The sequence below is a fragment of the Octopus sinensis genome, linkage group LG1, assembly GCF_006345805.1.
Source record: "Octopus sinensis linkage group LG1, ASM634580v1, whole genome shotgun sequence".
In the NCBI taxonomy this organism is placed as follows: Eukaryota; Metazoa; Mollusca; class Cephalopoda; order Octopoda; family Octopodidae; genus Octopus; species Octopus sinensis.
In genome coordinates, this window is record NC_042997.1 from 32,425,043 (window position 1) to 32,443,421 (window position 18,379).

At 36.1% G+C, this 18,379-nt stretch overlaps 1 protein-coding gene across 1 annotated transcript in view; it reads left to right on the top strand.

Moving 5' to 3' along the window:
* LOC115210466 overlaps positions 1 to 18,379 on the top strand; it is a 338,193-nt gene that overhangs the window by 278,728 nt on the left and 41,086 nt on the right. The window contains exon 4 of the mRNA XM_029779073.2: positions 1,347 to 1,515. Coding sequence (XP_029634933.1) covers positions 1,347 to 1,515 — 169 coding nt within the window. The remainder of the gene's footprint in view (positions 1 to 1,346; positions 1,516 to 18,379) is intronic.

Consider the following 18,379-nt stretch of genomic DNA (forward strand, 5'->3'; position numbering starts at 1 on the left):
GTAAAGGAACAAGAGTGGTCCAATGCACCCTCAAGGGTGTCAGGATAATCAGGAGGATGCAGTCAGCACAAGTAGTGGGAACAGAAAAGATAAGCTGCTCCATAGATATCATCATCATCATCATCGTTTAACGTCCGTTTTCCGCGCTAGCATGGGTTGGACGGTTCAACCGGGGTCTGGGAAGCCAGGGGCTGCACCAGGCTCCAGTCTGATCTGGCAGTGTTTCTACAGCTGGATGCCCTTCCTAACGCCAACCACTCTGCGAGTGTAGTGGGTGCTTTTTACGTGCCACCTGCACAGGTGCCAGGGGGGAGTCTGGCATCGGCCACGATCGGTTGGTGCTTTTAACGTGCCACTGGGATATATGAGACACACAGATGCATATACGTGTAGGTAATTTAATTTTATATACACGTATAATGGAAAGGTGTATATATATATTTACATGCATAAATATGTACACATAATTATCTGCATTTATTTGAGTCTATAGCGAAAACTGTAGCTATAAAGATTTTGTCTTTTAATCATTTCCAACATAGCAAGTTCCATATTTGCTTTATGTTCTTATGATGCTGAAGCATAGAAAGGGATTAATCTACTGCCTCCAGCTAACCTCACTCTTTTACTTTATAATGAATGCATGCTAAAAATTAATTAACTTTTCTCTTTTTAAGCCTAAATCCTATTGAAATTAAAGGTGAATCTTTTTTTTTTTTTGTTGGTTTTTTTTTTTTCTTAAATAATGAATGTATACTATGAAATTAGATTAAAATTAGGTTGTGTTTCATACATATTCAATAATCATCTCCTTACTGTTTAATGGTAATTCCTCATAGATTTGTAATCAGCTAATAGATAATAGTAGATATGTGACCTAGTTTTGTTAAAATTTTAATTGTCTTCCTAGATATTCTCATCAATAGTGCTATCATCACCATCATTTGTGTACTGTTTATATTCTCCATTTTCTATACCAGTAATTGGTGGTGGTGATGATTGTTGTTTAACCCAGTAGTGCATGATTTGAGAATGAGTTCACTGTTATTTTCAGTTCGTCAAACAACCTTATAGAGGCTCACCAATTAGCTCGTCCAGAGATTAATCATGTATAGATTGGCACTGCATTCATTACCCCCTTTCCTAACCAACCCCATTGACTGTTACAGGATAGTTGGTCAACTGATCACCTGACCCAGCCAGCATCCACCAGCATGGAATAATTGATGCTAAAACAATAATAAGTGCTTGAACTTCCTTTTTTGCATTTTCGTTCAATATTACTCAATTTCTGTTGATCTTTAACTGACATTCTAACTTTTTATATTTTTGTTTCTTTCGTACAGTGTGGCTGGTATTGGGGCCCCTTGACATATGAAGCAGCTAAGGCCCTGTTGGACACCAAACCAGACGGCTCTTTCCTCTTGCGTGATAGTTCTGATGACTGTTATATTCTAAGTTTATCTTTTAAATCCAATGGGAAAGTATACCACACAAGGATGGAGCATCACAAAGGTAAGAGAATCATTTATGAAACTATTTGTTATTTCCTCCACCTCTTTGGTAATTGTTGTTGTTGTATACTCTTTACTCTTTACTCTTTTACTTGTTTCAGTCATTTGACTGCGGCCATGCTGGAGCACCGCCTTTAGTCGAGCAAATCGACCCCGGGACTTATTCTTTGTAAGCCCAGTACTTATTCTATCGGTCTCTTTTGCCGAACCGCTAAGTGACGGGGACGTAAACACACCAGCATCGGTTGTCAAGCGATGTTGGGGGTCAAACACAGACACACAAACACGCACATATACATATATGTATATACATATATACAACAGGCTTCTTTCAGTTTCCGTCTACCAAATCCACTCACAAGGCATTGGTCGGCCCGAGGCTATAGTAGAAGACACTTACCCAAGGTGCCATGCAGTGGGACTGAACCCGGAACCATGTGGTTTGTTGTAGGTGTGGCTGTTTTCTTCAAGTAACTGCTTGATATTTAGGCAATTCTTATCAAACTGATGTTTATGCTTCTTGATAGAGAGCCCAAGGCACTCCACGACTCTACTGTATAGTGTCTTTTACAATGTGTGCCCCATGCTGCTTCCATACCCAAATTTTCTAGCTTAGTGGACTCTAAGCATCTTTTCAAGATGTCAAGAAATTTGTTGTACATCAACCAAGTGTTTATATCACACAATTTTCTACATCTTTTACACCTTGTGTGTGTCCTTTTGGTTAGATACAGAGGTCGAACTTGAAGACAGTTAGTTAGTTAGTTCATTTTTTGGCTCAAAAAGCAAAAAGCAAGGCCATGTAGGGGGACATGGAGTTATGTACAGGGTGGTGTTCATGTAAAGAGTTCAGGCCACTTGAGGTCCAGGGAGACTTTGAACCGAGCGGTCGTCAGCATCTTCACCATCTCATCTGGCAGCTTATTCCACAGATCCTCAACCCGGACGGAGAAAGCCCCTCTCCTTCGATTGAGATGAAATCGTCGCAGATAGAGCTTTTCGGAATGACCCCACAGCCGACACTCTGGAGCAGGAGTGAAGAACAGCTCTTTCGAGAGGTTACACTTTCCGCTTATGATGTTGTGAGCAAGAATGAGATCACCACGGCGGTGGCGTTAAATGGTGTTCAGTCCAATACCCTACACCATACATGGTCTTCACAACTTTGTATTTTTTCCCATCCCTCCTCCTCATAAAATAATCAATGAGATGCCAATGCTTTGAGCAGCATTGCATCTATGTCATGTTATGAGTAAGAAGGTGAAAGTGTCTACAATCAGAAGTTCATGCTGTACCTGGAGGAGTAGTAGAGTATTGTTGTTGTAATCAAATCTCGCATTGGAATTACCAAGAATTCTTGTCTGCATTGAGGAAAGTGGTAATGACATTCAAGGCTTCATAATATTTGTCCTTAATCTCATCCGAATTGGTCAGGGTGGGCACACAAGTGCTGACAATAATAGCAAACTTTTATATACGCACACCGATGCAATCACTTTATAACCATGTTCTTTTAGGTACTTTCCACACTGTGTGGCACTGCTTTCCACTATAGCATATCTTTAGGCTGACCAGTATGTGTGAAATTATAAAAGAAACTGTATGGAAGCCTGTTTGTGTGTGTATGCATGAGTGTTTACATTTTGCATCTTTGCATGAAGCTGTCTGATCAAAACAGTGATCTCATGCTTAGATTCCCTATAAAAAATTTTTTTCTAAATGTTAACAACTTTACACTTTTATATATCAACAATGTTTAAAGTGAAACCCTGAATTGTAACAGTGTGACAGAATGTTATTGGGAGTTAGTAATAATGATACACCCTTCCCATGAGACAAATGGAATAACCTGGTCACTATAAGTAAAGAGAAGTGCATAAAGTACCAGAGTACATAGTAGGCAATCAGAGATAGTCATGTCTTTACTAGATTTAATAAGTATACTGTAGACCAAAGTGGACCTTATAACAATTCAACATTTTAAGGTTTACAACAGTGGTGGTTAGGGTTTAAATGACTTATGAGGAATTAATAAACTCGACGTGGATTTAAACAACTCATGAAGAAATAATAAACTCAAGGATTTAAACAACTCATGAGGAATTAATAAACTCAAAGAGGATTTAAACAGCACATGAGGAATTAATAAACTTGATGAGGATAAACCAATTCATGAGGAGTTAATAGAAACTCGAAGGGCAGTTAATAAACTCACTAAGTTGGTGTACGAATTTTAAGAAAAATCATAAAAGTATGGAAAATTTGTTGGCAGGTTTGCTCAAGTAGCAAAAACAGCAACAACAACAACAAATAATATTATAGCAACAAATGCTGCAATTACTGAAGCCATCAGGAAAGTCAAAAAATGTATTCTCGCCAGACTATATTGCAAACTCCATAACAGTTCAAATATGAACCTGACAAAGGAGTTACTTTCAAAGCATACTACAGAAGATATGAGCAAAACTTTGAGAAAGAATGTAAACATTGGAACGATGAGATGTAAACGCACTTAAACTCGAGAAAACTGGTGGCAACAGAACATGAACAGTACAGTAATTATGTACTCCCAAGAAAATCTTCAGACTTAAACTTTAATGACACAATGGATATATTGCGTGAAATTTTCAGTGGAAAAAGCTCATTGTCCAACACACGCTGGAAGTGTCTGAAGATAGAGAAAAACAACAACGAGGACTATATCACATATGCTGGCAGAGTTCACAGGGAATGCAAGAATTTTAAGCTGGATGAATTAACGCTACATATGTTCAAATGCCTGATTTTTACACAGAGACTTACTGCCAAAAAGAGCACAGAAGTTAGAATTCTCGCAAAGCTGGAACAAAACTAGGATGTAACCCTACAGCAAATGTCAGAAAAATGTGAAAGGATAGCCAAATTAAGACACAACATAGAGGAAATTGAATGTAAAGATCGTTTCCAAGTAAAGCAAGTTTGAAATAGTCAGAATAGAGATAAAGTGTTTTCTAAAAACACAACAAAAATCAGGAAATAAACCCATATTTTGCATGTGGAGATATACACCAAGAGAAAATTGTCAATTTAAAAAAGTGGAGTGCTTTCATTGTGGAAATATAAGACATATAAAGACACTCTGTAGAATAAATTTGACAAAATGTCAGAACAAAGGAAAAAGAATAAATAATATGTCATCAAAAGAAATTGGTAATATAACGATGAGGAAATTCGTGAATGTGAAAATCAGAAATACAAGTGTTAAAATGCAATTGGACACTGGTAGTGATATCATCATTATCAATGTAAAAATAGGGAAATATGTTGGTAAGCTAAAATTAAATCTAAAAAGGTAGGATATGGTGTTATGGGAAAAAGATATTTTTTCGGTGAGTTCATATGTAATGTAACATTTTGAGGTCAATCAAAAAAGGCAAAGATATATGTCTTAAAAAGTTCACTTAATCTATTTGGCACAGACTGGATGGAACTATTCAAAGTATGGAATATGTCTGTAAGTGTTTTGTGTGGAAATGGTCAGTTCAGTTGTAGGTTCAAATGCAGCTGAGGGACTGAAACAAAAAATTACAATGAAACTGAGTAGAACACTTGTATGTATTCCAAAACGAAATGAAAAATTGCCCACAATGAAAGGTAAACACTTTCCAAAAGAAGATGTTCCGTGGTCAAGACTACACATCGATTTTACGGGTCTTTTAAATGGTTCTTAATACTTAGTGGTAGTTGATAGTTTCTCGAAATGGCCAGGAATTCGTTAGTGTAAAAAAACCAACCTCCTTGACTCTGATAAATGTTTCACATGAATTGTTTGCAAGGTTTGGCATCCCAGACAAGATGGTGTCTGACAATGAAAAGCAATTTGAGTCGAGTAAATTTTAAGAATTTTGTGTACCATTCATGGTAGAATAGATAGCTACGGCGCCATACCACCCCAGATCTAACAGAATGCTTTGTTGATACCTTCAAGAAAGCCCTAAGAAAATTAAATAAGGAAGTCATGGATGAGGTAGCTCTACAACAATTTTTAAGAGTGTACCATATGGCACCAAATCTGAATACACCAGCAGGTAACTCACCAGCAGAGCTGATGTTTGCAGGGAAAGTAAAATCAGTCTTTGATAAATTGCTACCTGGCAAGAAAAGAAAAAGTGCCAGGTAAGTCATAGCAAGATTCTTTAAAGTTGGTGAGAAGGTGTATATGAGGGCATACAAGAATGGAAAGCAGAGTTGGGATGATGGTGTAATTACCAAATAAATGCATAGGTAAAATGATGTATTGGGTAAAAAATAGAAAAAGCATACAAAAGGGACACAGGAACCAACTGAAAAAAAGATTCGTGAAAAGCAAACCAAAGAAGCTGGAAGAACCAATGGAATGGTTGTACGATATGTTCCAAGCACCAATGCCACTGCAGGTGATTGAACCCATGCGTACAAGTGAGAGGAAACGAAAACATAGTGTGTCCCTGAAAATGGATGCCAAGCTCAAAAAGTATTAGATTGTAGAAAAAAAAACCCTCAAAAAAGAGAGGTGGGGTGAATAAAAAAAAATTATTGCTAAATAAAATGGCACTTCCTAATAAAGACTTAAAAGGGGAGTCTTTACTGGTTTTACTAAGTATACTGTATGCCAAAGTGGGTGTTAGAATAATCCAACATTTTAAGGTTTATAACACAGGATAATTCTTCAAAAGTCCTTTTAGCACTAATATAACTGTTTGCAATGTAGGTCAGTTGAGCTCAGTTGAATTTCTTAATGTAGTATGTTGCAACTTCCCCCATCCATCTTTTATATCTCCCATCTTTTCTTAAAAACCTTTACCCACTGCATTCATTATACCTGACCTTATTGACTACCATGGCTCAGGGATTCCAGAATAGATTGACATTTGATCTTCTGTTAATATTGCTTGCTGCCCAGCTGACTCTAAGCAGTTGAAGTAGACATGCTTAGCTAACTGAACAGGATTATCTTACATTGTGTCATTTTCAGGGTAGTGCTCCCTGAATATGCTCCTTTCTTTTGATAACATTTTTATAAAACATATAAAATAAGCTGTATATATATCAAAAGTTATCCTCAACAAAATAGCAAAGATAGTATTAAAATATATATGAAAAGTAATTTTTTGTAAAATACGAAACAGAAAATTTTATGTGTCAATTGACTGCTAAAAAGACTTGTGAATCACACTATATCTTAGGGTTTAAATATATAAACAATATTGGTATATAAAGTATTTTTGTTACATTTGTATACACACACACACGCGCAACTAAATATTTTTCAGCTTAAGATTAAATCTCCAAAAACCTATTCAAGGTACTTGCAGGGCTTCAAAGCTCTAATCCAGTACATCAGAGAAGTCATATCAACACACATATATATATGTATGTGTGTGTATATATATATATATATATATATATAAGCAAGGGAGAGATAGGTAGCTTTACATACATGCACGCACACGTGTATGTATATAATATGCATATATAATATGTGTGTGTGTGTATATATATATATATGACTATATATGTGTGTATATGTGTATGTATATATGTGTGTGTGTGTATATATGTATACATGTATATATATATATATGTGTGTATGTATGTATGTGTATATATATGTATGTATATATATGTATATATATATAGTTAATCCAAACAAAAAAATACAAAAAAACACAACAACGCGAGGACGTGAAACAAATATAGTATTATTGGACGCTCATATATATATATGTATATATGTATGTATATATGTATATATGTATGTATATGTATGTATATATATATATATATATATTATATATATATATGTATATATATATATATATATGTATATATATATGTGTGTATGTATGTGTATGTGTATATATATATATATGTCTGTATGTATGTATATGTGTATGTATATATATATATATATAGTCTGTATGTATGTATGTATGTATATGTGTATGTATATATATATATGTATATGTATGTATGTATGTATATATGTATGTATGTATGTATATATGTATGTATGTATATATATATATATGTATGTATGTGTATGTATATATATATATGTATGTATGTATGTGTATGTATGTATATATATATGTATGTATATATGAATATATATATATGTTTGTATGTATTTATATGTATATATGTTTGTATGTATATATATATATATATATATATTTGTATGTGTATGTTTGTGTGTGTGTATATTATATATATATATTATAAAGAGTTTTGTTTGTCGCAACAAACAGCATTTATTATTATATAGTCACACAGTTTGCTGTTGTTGCTATATACATTACATTTAAAAAAATACCATACTAAATCACAAGATAACATTGGTTAATTAAGTTACACAAACTGGTTGCAGATCTATAGAAACCCTTCATGAAAACCCATTTGAATTTCTAGTTTATCACATCTTTCCCTCTCCCATTAGCTTTTATTTGATTAACACCACTCACCTGCAATGTTTTACTTTTAAGTTCTTCATATTCTTCATTTTCTGGCATCAATTGACTCTATTTATCTCTTACACTAGTGTAATTATCTATTTTTCCTTTATTCATAATCTTGTAAATGGTGTGTGTGTGTGTTTACGTGTGAACATGTGTATATTGAACTGATCTACTTATAGCTGCTTTGCTCTTGAACCCCTTTTCCGACCTATATTCTTCCTTCGACAAATGGTTCTCCAAGAGCTCAAACTGACTATTAACTCTATTAACTGCATTCAGCTGTCCCCATCCTCCAGCACTGAGAAGTTTAATAAGACTATGAGCAGCACTATGCTTCCACTTTCAATTAAATCATTAACATAAAATAATTTAATAATTTACCATATAGGCGCAGGAGTGGCAATGTGGTAAGTAGCTTGCTTACGAACCACATGGTTCCGGGTTCAGTCCCACTGCGTGGCACCTTGGGTAAGTGTCTTCTACTATAGCCTCAGGCCGACCAAAGCCTTGTGAGTGGATTTGGTAGACGGAAACTGAAAGAAGCCCGTCGTATATATGTATGTATATATATATATGTGTATGTGCGTGTTTGTGTGTCTGTGTTTGTCCCCCCAACATCGCTTGACAACCGATGCTGGTGTGTTTACGTCCCCGTAACTTAGTGGTTCGGCAAAATGAGACCGATAAAATAAGTACTAGGCTTACAAACAATAAGTCCTGGGGTCGATTTGATCGACTAAAGGCGGTGCTCCATCATGGCCACAGTCATATGACTGAAACAAGTAAAAGAGTAAAAGAGAGTTGTAACTGTAAGCAACACATCGCAATATGTTTCTATGGAAATAGGAAGAGAAAATGGCAGCAAACTGGATGAATTGCTAGAGCATTGGATGTAAATGTGGTACTTATTTCTAGCTCCTTGCATTCAGCACTCATCATCGTTTAACATCCATTTTCCATGCTAGCATGGGTTGGACGGTTTAACTGGGGTCTGGGAAGCCAGGAGGCTGCACCAGGATCCAGTCTGATCTGGCAGTGTTTCTACAGCTGGATGCCCTTCCTAACGCCAACCACTCCGTGAGTGTAGTGGGTGCTTTTTACGTGCCACCTGCACAGGTGCCAGACGAGGCTGGCAAACGGCTCCGATCGGATGGTGCTTTTTACGTGCCACTTCACTTTTCATTTCACCAGAGTCGATAAATCAAGGAATTAGTAGAATTGCCAGTGTGCTTTGCAGTTTTTGTTCCAGCTCTTTGCAATATGTGTTCAAATCTCCCCCTAATCCTGCCCTACTTGGGTGACAGACTCAATTCTCAACTTGGTTTAATGTCACAATCTGGTTTTTGGGTACCTCCAGCAGAATCCTCTGGTGCAACTATTCAGGCCAGTTTGGCAGTTCCTTCATTCTTTCTCCACCAGTCTCAGATGCCTTGAAAATAATCACAGGCACACCTTTTCCTTTTGACAAAACAATGACAAAAAAAAAAAGGAAAAAGAAAAACCAGCTGTCTGCAGGAAGAAGTCAAATGCACTTTAAATTGGTCTGGTTTTGTTAAAAAATAAATTTGTGTTTTTTCCTCTCTTTTTTTCTTTATTTTTTCATCCAAATAGACAAACAGAAACAATCACCATACCTTACACTTTTACTAGTTTCAGTCATTGTTCTGTGGCCATAATAGAGCATAGGCTGATTGCATCAACTCCAATAATTATTAGCCCCCAAGATGACCTTAATTGAGCAGATCTATAATCAAAAGCATTCCTGCTACAACTTTGTCTCATCTTCCCCTTTTTTTAAAGCATAAGTGTGTGAATTACACTGTCCAATGTTTCCTTTTTTTTTTATGACAGTAGACTGTATGTAAAAGAAGAATTTGGTTGCTATTTTTAGCAGGTTAAGTCGTTAGCTCCAAACTGGTGATGATAGTGATAGTTATAGCTCAGTATTCAATCAATTATTTTTCACGTTCTAACTTTCTTAGCACATTATTTGTTGTGGTTGATGTAAATGTTGTTGTTGCTATGGTTGTTGTTTCGTAAATCCCACCACCACCACCATCCACATCATCATCATCATCATTATTATGTTATAGATAGCTTGAATAACATTATGCTTTCAAAACTGTAGCTACTTGGCAGATAACACCAACAACAAAAAAAAAAGAAATTGAAAAATTATAAAAATAAAGAAAAATCTTTTTTAATAATTAGCTAACGTAGCTATTCTATTTGCTAATCCTGTTGTAAATGAGTTATTATAAATGAAATGAAGCAGATAGATATAATAAAGTGAAGAAGAAAAAGAAGAAAAAAGATGAAGAAGAAGAAATAACAACATCAACAACAGCAACAGTTCCACTTGTTTACTTTGAAAGCTGCTTTATTTGGATGATTTCGTTGTAGTTGAAATTCTAGATGCTGCTAGCTATTTTCAAGCTTTAATGTTTGTTTGTTAATGCATATCCCTAGGTCCACTTTTGATTTTCTAATATCTTCTATATTATTAAATGGAGATGGTGGAGTGCTTTGTTTTACACCTGATATTCTTGTTGATAATGTTGGTCTCTGTTTATCTATCTATCTATCTATGTTTATTGGTTGGTTTACCTAGCAACATTATTTCCCTGTAGTGACTTCAGTGACAATGTATTTATAATTGTATTAACTTGCCAAGTATAGCTTTTTCTTTTTTTTTTCTTTTTTTTTTTGCCATGTATATAGATAATAGTAATGACTAAACACTTTGTACTTTTACTGCTTTCAATCATTGGATGTAGTTGGAGCATAGTTAATTTCATTAACCCCAATACTTATTTTTCTTGATCTTGGAAAAATTCAGAAAGGCAAAATAGATCTCGTTGGGAATAGAACCTCAAAACATAACAAATACCCTTTAAAGTTTCCATTTCCCCTATTTCATTTGCATGGCTTGGGTCTACCAAAAGCTGAAGGTACTTCCTCCAGGAACTACTTAATTATAGGGTATACTTCTTAACTGCACAGTTATGTTACACTTTTGTCCTTTTGCTTCAGCAAGTATAAGCTGCAATTTAATCCAAATAATTGTAGAATAGAATTGTCCTTTCCTTCATCATTTTTTCTTTGTATTTTTCATACTTTTCTGTAATACATGATTTTCCTTGTTATATCAAATCTCAAAACAAGGAAAGCCAAAACCTGTTAAGTAAGCAAAATATTAGAAAATGCTCTCTATATATGTGTGTATATACCTTGCTTCCTGGAGGTATATCCAATTGACTGCACTCATAATTCAAAGGACCAGCCTTGATGCACGTTTGTCTTATTGATTCTGCATGTCTATGATATATTCAACCACTTGCTAATTTAATGATTTAGTTTATCAAACAGCTGACATACTCTTTGTCAAAACCAATGGATATTCAATAACTTATATATAAGTTGATGTATGTGTATAGATGCAAACACATACACACATGTACAGAGTGAGAGATAATCATGTCTCTTTTCTAGAGCAAAACACCTGTCCCTGTCCTGGCATAAAACCCCTCTCTGGAGGAAGCTTCTTTTTGTTTGTCTTGCATGTTATTTGGCAACCTTCACTTTGTGCCAATGTCATGAAAAAAGGACAACTAGCACACTCTGTAAAAATGGTTGGTATTAGAAAGGTCATCAAGCCATAGGAACCACGACTAAGCAGATATTGGAGCTGGATGCAATCCTCCAGTTGGTTGGTTCTTGTCAAGCGATCTAGTTTGTGCCAGCATGGAAGATAGATGTTAAACAATGATGATGATAAATACACAAACATATCAAGGCACACAAATGCAAACATACAATGTAATAGCTCCCTATACATGGCATTGCTGAAAGAATTACCATGATATTAAAATTTTCATTCAGATGTGAATGATATGAAGAATCTTTCAATCCCTTCAGTTTCAAAAGCTTGGCAGAATATGAAAATTCCAATAGTGGGTGGGGTTGTCAGGAAATATAGTTGGTTGTATGGCAATAGAGATGTTAACCTAACTGCTTTGTGCTTGTGAAGAATGGTTTCAAATTTTAATAAAATCTTTTCTGAAGAACAGAAAAGGGAAGATTGGCATGATTGATAAAACAGGGTGCCAACTGTTTTCAAAGGATATAAATAAGAACATTTTGTTGTAAGGTGTTTTGTGTGTGTGAGTGAGAGAGAAAGTGAGCAAGGAAGTAATTAAAAGCAGAATATAAAATAATTAATGTGTGATAAGGAGAGTAAAAGTAGAGTAATAAATAGAATTTTCAAGATCAGAAATGAAAGAGGTTGGGTGGTTGGTTGCTTGGTTGGTTGAATGGAAGGATAGTTGGCTGGTTGGTAGGCTGGATGGTTGGTCGGTTGGCTGGATGGATGGATTGATGGTTGGTTGGTTGGTTGGTTGGTTGGACAGTTGGATGGATGATTTGTTATTGAGCAAATCTATGAGGAAAGGGTTTCCAGCCACATCATCATCATGATCATCATTTAACATCCGTCTTCCATGCTGGGATGAGTTAGATGATTTGACAGGAACCAGTCAGGTAGAAGACTACACCAGACTACTGTGACTGTTTGGGATTGGTTTTTATGGCTAGATGCCCTTCCTATCACCGACCACCCCATAGTGGACTAAGTGCTTTTTTACATGGCACCAGCACAGGTGAAGTCAGTTTTGGCATGGATTTTACTGCTGGATGCCCTTCCAAATGCCAACCACTTCACACTATCCTATTTATTTTTCAAGCATAATGTCTAGATATCCATTCTCTTATTGTGTCCTTCTTTTCTAAGTCAATAAATAGTATGATTTCAAGAAATGGCCATATGGCTTGTAGCTTGCTTACCAACCACATGATTCCAGGTTCAGTCTCACCATGTAGCCCCTTGGGCAAGTATCTTCTACAATAGCCTCAGGCCAACCAAAGCCTTGTGAGTGGATTTAGTAGCTGGAAACTGAAAGAAGCCCATCATATATGTGTGTGCATGTATGTTTGTGTGTCTGTGTTTGTCCTCCCACCATCGCTTGACAACCAATGCTGGTGTGTTTACATCCCCTTAACTTAGCAGTTCAGCAAAAGAAGCCAATTGGATAAATACTAGGTTTACAAAGAATAAGTCCTGGGGTCAATTTGTTCAACTACAGACAGTGCTCCAGTATGGCCACAGTCAAATGACTGAAGCAAATAAAAGAATAAAAGAATAATTGACTGTTTGAGTATCAGATAGAATGCTTTGCAATATTTGCTCCAGTTCTCTCCACACTGAGTTCAAATCCTGCCAAGGTCATCTTTATCTTTTGTCCTTCAATGGGTGAGTGGCTGGTGGGGTTAATAAAATAACCAGTTCAGGATAGTGGCTTGGCGGAATAGTTAAAGCATCTGGTAAGATATCTTACAGTATCTGTTCCAGCTCATTGCAAATGAGTTCAAAATCCATCCTCTTATCATTGACATTCAGAACTGAAAACAGAACCTTCAGGACTTGACTAATAGTGAGAGGCCTCCACTTTCAGATGGAGTAACAATGTGTTAATTAGAGCAACATCTTGTTGGCATCAATCCAAAAAAAAAAAAATTGTAATAATAATAGAAAATTTTTTAAATAATGGAAAAAAAAAAAGAAAAGCAGCCCTTGCAAAGCAAGATAAATAAAGTGTGATTGAAGGAGTTAATAGGCACTATTTCTAGCTAGACAAATGACTACATAGATTTTTCTGTTGTTATAATCAGTGGCAGCATCAATGTTGATGAGACAGAATTGTTTGCTTTGTTGTGATAACTTGCCAAATTTGCCAGTTGGAATGGTTAAAAAGAGTTTTGTTCTCAATGACCTAATTATTTTCAATGTCACAGTCTTGGGCAGCAGCTATCTGTAATACCGATTGCATGTAAGTATTTGCAGATGGATTTGTAGAATGGTTGTGACGTTCTTAACTATTGACTACACTGTAGGTGCTGAAACCTTCTGAAAGCCATTGTGTTGCACCTCTCAGAAGCGTGAAGCAAAACCCCACATACTGCAGTCTCACTAGATGACAACCTGTCCTGCTTCTATTTTCTAGTTGAGTGGCTTATGGTAAAGGCATAACAGTGATTTCTGAAAAAGAATACTGGCTATTCCAACAAATATTAAAAAAAAATTGCAACATTGTGTACAATTAGTAATCTTGTTGATCAAAATTTCTCCAAATTTCTAATCTGTCAAACTCTCTGGAAAATTGCATGGTAATGCTTCAGTTTAGTGGAAGAAATTATGAAAATTTTCTCTCTTACTTTCATGGCTTTATGACATGGGTGAGTTGCTTAATTATGAAAATATTCTTTGTTCCATCTTTACCTGTATGACATGGGAATGCTGAAATGGGCCTTGACAGTTTTTTTCATGTCATGATGGAGTAGATTAAGGAGACTGTGAGCCAGAGTAATTGAAAGTCTTTGTTGCTTAATGTCCAGTGAGAGAAGTGAGTTGTGAGGTTGAGTGGAATCTATGGATGTGCACATGCTACCTTGTAGAACTAAGTTTAAGTAAAGGGTGTATCCTGGAAGGCAGAGATAAACTGTGATAAGTAACTATCATTTATATTTTACTTGTTTCAGTCATTTGACTGCAGCCATACTGAAGAATTTTTATTTTATTTAATTGAAGAATTTTTAGTCAAATGAATCAACACCAGTACTTATTTTTTCTTAAGCCTGGTATTCTATTAGTCTCTTTTGCTGAACCACTAGGTTACAGGGATGTAAACATACCAAGATCAGTTGCCAGTTGATGGTGAAGGACAAACACAGGCACAAACAAACACACACACACACATGCACGCACGCGCAATGAGTTTCTGTTTTTTCTATCTACCAAATTCATTCACAAGGCTTTGGTCAGCCCGTGGCTATAATAGAAGATACTTGCCCAAGGTACCATACAGTGGGACTGAACATGGAACCATGTGGCTGGAAACAAACCTCTTACCACACAGCCACACCTAACATTTAATTTTAATGTTTTCAACCTCTTGAATTTTAGCAATCCCTCTGTTGACTGGCCTCCAAACCATTTTTCACCTCCTTGCACAGTTTCATTTCTTTTGTATGTAGTGTATTAACTGCTTTGGAAATTGCTGCTGTAGAAGAACCATAAACAGGATTTGCTATTATTTTATATTATTGGTGAGGAGGGTTGCTTTCGAACTAAAATGAAATGTGTTGCCACATCATCATCATCATCGTTTAGCGTCCACTTTCCATGCTAGCATGGGTTGGACGGTTTAACTGGGGTCTGGGAAGCCAGAAGGCTGCACCAGGCCCAGTCTGATCTGGCAGTGTTTCTACGGCTGGATGCCCTTCCTAATGCCAACCACTCCGTGAGTGTAGTGGGTGCTTTTTATGTGCCACCAGCACGGGGGCCAGGCGAGGCTGGCAACGGCCACGAACGGATGGTGCTTTTTACGTGCCACCGGCACAAGGCCAGTCGGGGCGGCGCTGGCAACGGCCACATTTGGATGGTTCTCTTACATGCCACCGGCACTGGTATCTCAGCTGCAAACAAGAAAATTGAAAAACATACAAAGGAAGTGGAAAGAGAATGCAATGTCTTATGTAGTTACTTATTTGTTTGTGTGTGTGTTTATATTTTATGTTTGATGCTTTTCTTAATTTTACTCCCCACTTCTCACTTTTATTTGTATTTTGAATATGTGATAAGAGATCAAAAAAGAGTTTAATCGCATGCATGTTTAACTAATTGAAAATAAATTGTCATTGTGATGGTAAGGATGGTGAGGATCGGTCTTAAGAGGTCTCTTGACTTGCTTGAAATAGCAAGCAAATTTCCCTCAGATCTTATCCTATTGTCTTAAAGAAAAGACTGATAACAATGATTGCTGTTAGTCCTCGAAACATTATGTGTGAAAACATAATTATGGAATGATCCCTGCCGATATGTCTCTGATAATCATCTGTGCGATCAGAGTGGACTTTGGGGGCTAAACAGTAACAAGGAAACAAACGGAAAGCCAACAACACAAAACAACCACAAGAAAAACCTAATTTCACAGATTTTTCAAACATGACCTCAGCTTCTTTAAGAATATTCAATTTCATTCTTTCTTTCTTTGCAGTTTTAATAGCTTAGAGCTCAAGAGTAAATTTAATTTTAATCAAAAAAAATTAATCAAAAAAATCCACTAAGTATCTAAATTAGTTTAGCGATGAGCATCGTGTATATGTGCATGCATGTGGCATGTGTGCATGCATGTGGCATGTGTGCTGTTGCTTGAAGGGACGTGTCATTTAGCTTCAACTTTGTTTTTCCTGTTTTTAGCGTTGCAGATTTTTATTGAATTCAAACCAGTTTTGCATGATATCCATGTTAGTTTTTTCATTTTTATTTTATCGTTTTCTTTTCATTTCACTTCATAATCTTGTTGTTTACATTGTTGTTGTTATGGTGGTGGTGGTGGCGGTGGGTTGGCACATAGCTTAAGCAGAAACAAATGAATTCTTTTTCAGTTAACAAAAACAAAGGTAAATGACAATAAATAATTATAGCTCAGTTTGAATGAACTAGTGTTTCTCTTGTTGACACTTCAGTGTATTTTCTGTTATGCTGTAAGTATTCCGACAATGCCTACTCAGCACTTTTATACAATTAAAGTCTGTGCTTATTTTGAATTCTGTATGTACAGAATTTTACATCCCTCACTTTTTACCCTGACTATCAATTTCTACTGCCAAAATGCAGCTGAAAATTTTCCTCATTTTCCTAATTCTAAAGAAGTAACAATAAGAAACTGCAAGCATACGGCCAGTCTGACAACGCCAATGACCAGTGTAAGTTTGAAGTCTTTGTCAACTTTTCTATTTCAAACAAAGTGATATTTCCCCGTAGCCAAACATGTTTTCATGGAATATTGGAAATGAATAGCTGTCATTTACAACAGTCATGCAATGTCAACGCAAGGAGATACAAACATACACACACTTCTTTCAGTGTCTAGCTACCAAATCCACTTACAAGGCTTTGGTCAGCCCAGAGCTATAGTAGAGGACACTTGCCAAAGGTGCCACAAAGGTGGGACTGAACATTAATCCTTTCGTTACCAACCCGGCTGAAACCGGCTCTGGCTCTGAGTACAAATGTCTTGTTTTCATAAGTTTTGAATTAAAATCTTCCACCAAACATTAGTCACAATTTATGTTCCTAAAATTAACTGAATGATAACCAAGTTATTTTACTAAATTCTTTATTATATTTAAAATAATTGAAAGGAACATAGAGTATATCAAAATAAATACAGTAACAAAAGGGTTAAACCATATGGTTGGGAAGCAATCTTTTTAGCCACACATGCATGTCTGCTCCTATGTGTGTGTGTGTGTGTGTGTGTGTGTGTGTGTCCTTGTGCAATAGATGTAAACAAAATCAATGTCACACAAGCAGTGTCATTCATCTGGCTATGGGGAAATATTACTTTGCTTTGAAACAAGTGAGGGTTAGTGACAGGAAGGGCACCAAGCTGTAGAAGATCTCTCTCAGTGAATTCTGTCAGGTCCATGCCAGTATGGAAAAGTAGTTGTTAGAACTATGACATAGTGTAGGACTATATTATTCAAAATATCCATTTTTTTTACCAGGCAGAAGTTTCATTTGAAGGATATTTGGCTGCTATTTCTAGCTAATCAATTAACTGCAAAAGTATATGTATATCCTATTGTGAATGTTTCTCTGGGTGAGTGTGTGTGTGTGTGTGTGTGTGTGTGTGTGTGTGTGTGTGTGTGTGTGTGTATGTGTGTGTGTGTGTATGTGTATAATAGCAGAGAAGATAAGTGGGAAGATTTCATTTGCAAGTCTGAGTAAGCTGTGTTTTAAAAAATATCATTGCTACAGAGATGCTGTGATCATTGAATCATTAAATGGTACATCAGTTACTGTTGGTGCTACTACTACAGACTTCAGCAATACACCCATCTTATAGATATACATGAGTGAAGGCTGAGATCCACTTAAGCTTTCTTCCTGTCAGATGATGCATGCATAGTTTATAAGGTCCATTAGTTTGCTTTAAAGCATAAGTATCATCAAACTGTATACTGAATTAATCACAGGAACCATCCTCTTATAGCTTAATCATCGTCATCAGCTGCAGTCATTAATCAACACTTATGAAAAATCTTCGTTTATAGTAAACCAATTGTGGCAAATTTAATATTTTGTAATGACATGAAGAATATATCATTAACTCAGTTCTCACCCCACTTAATATTTATACCCCTATTGACTCTGTAGCATGTGTGTTGTTAGTCTCTTTTACTAGTTTCAGCTATTGCAGAGGTGGGCAGTTGTTTTGGCTCAGGAGCCACTTTGAGAGGGCCATGGTTAGCGGAGGGCCACACCTT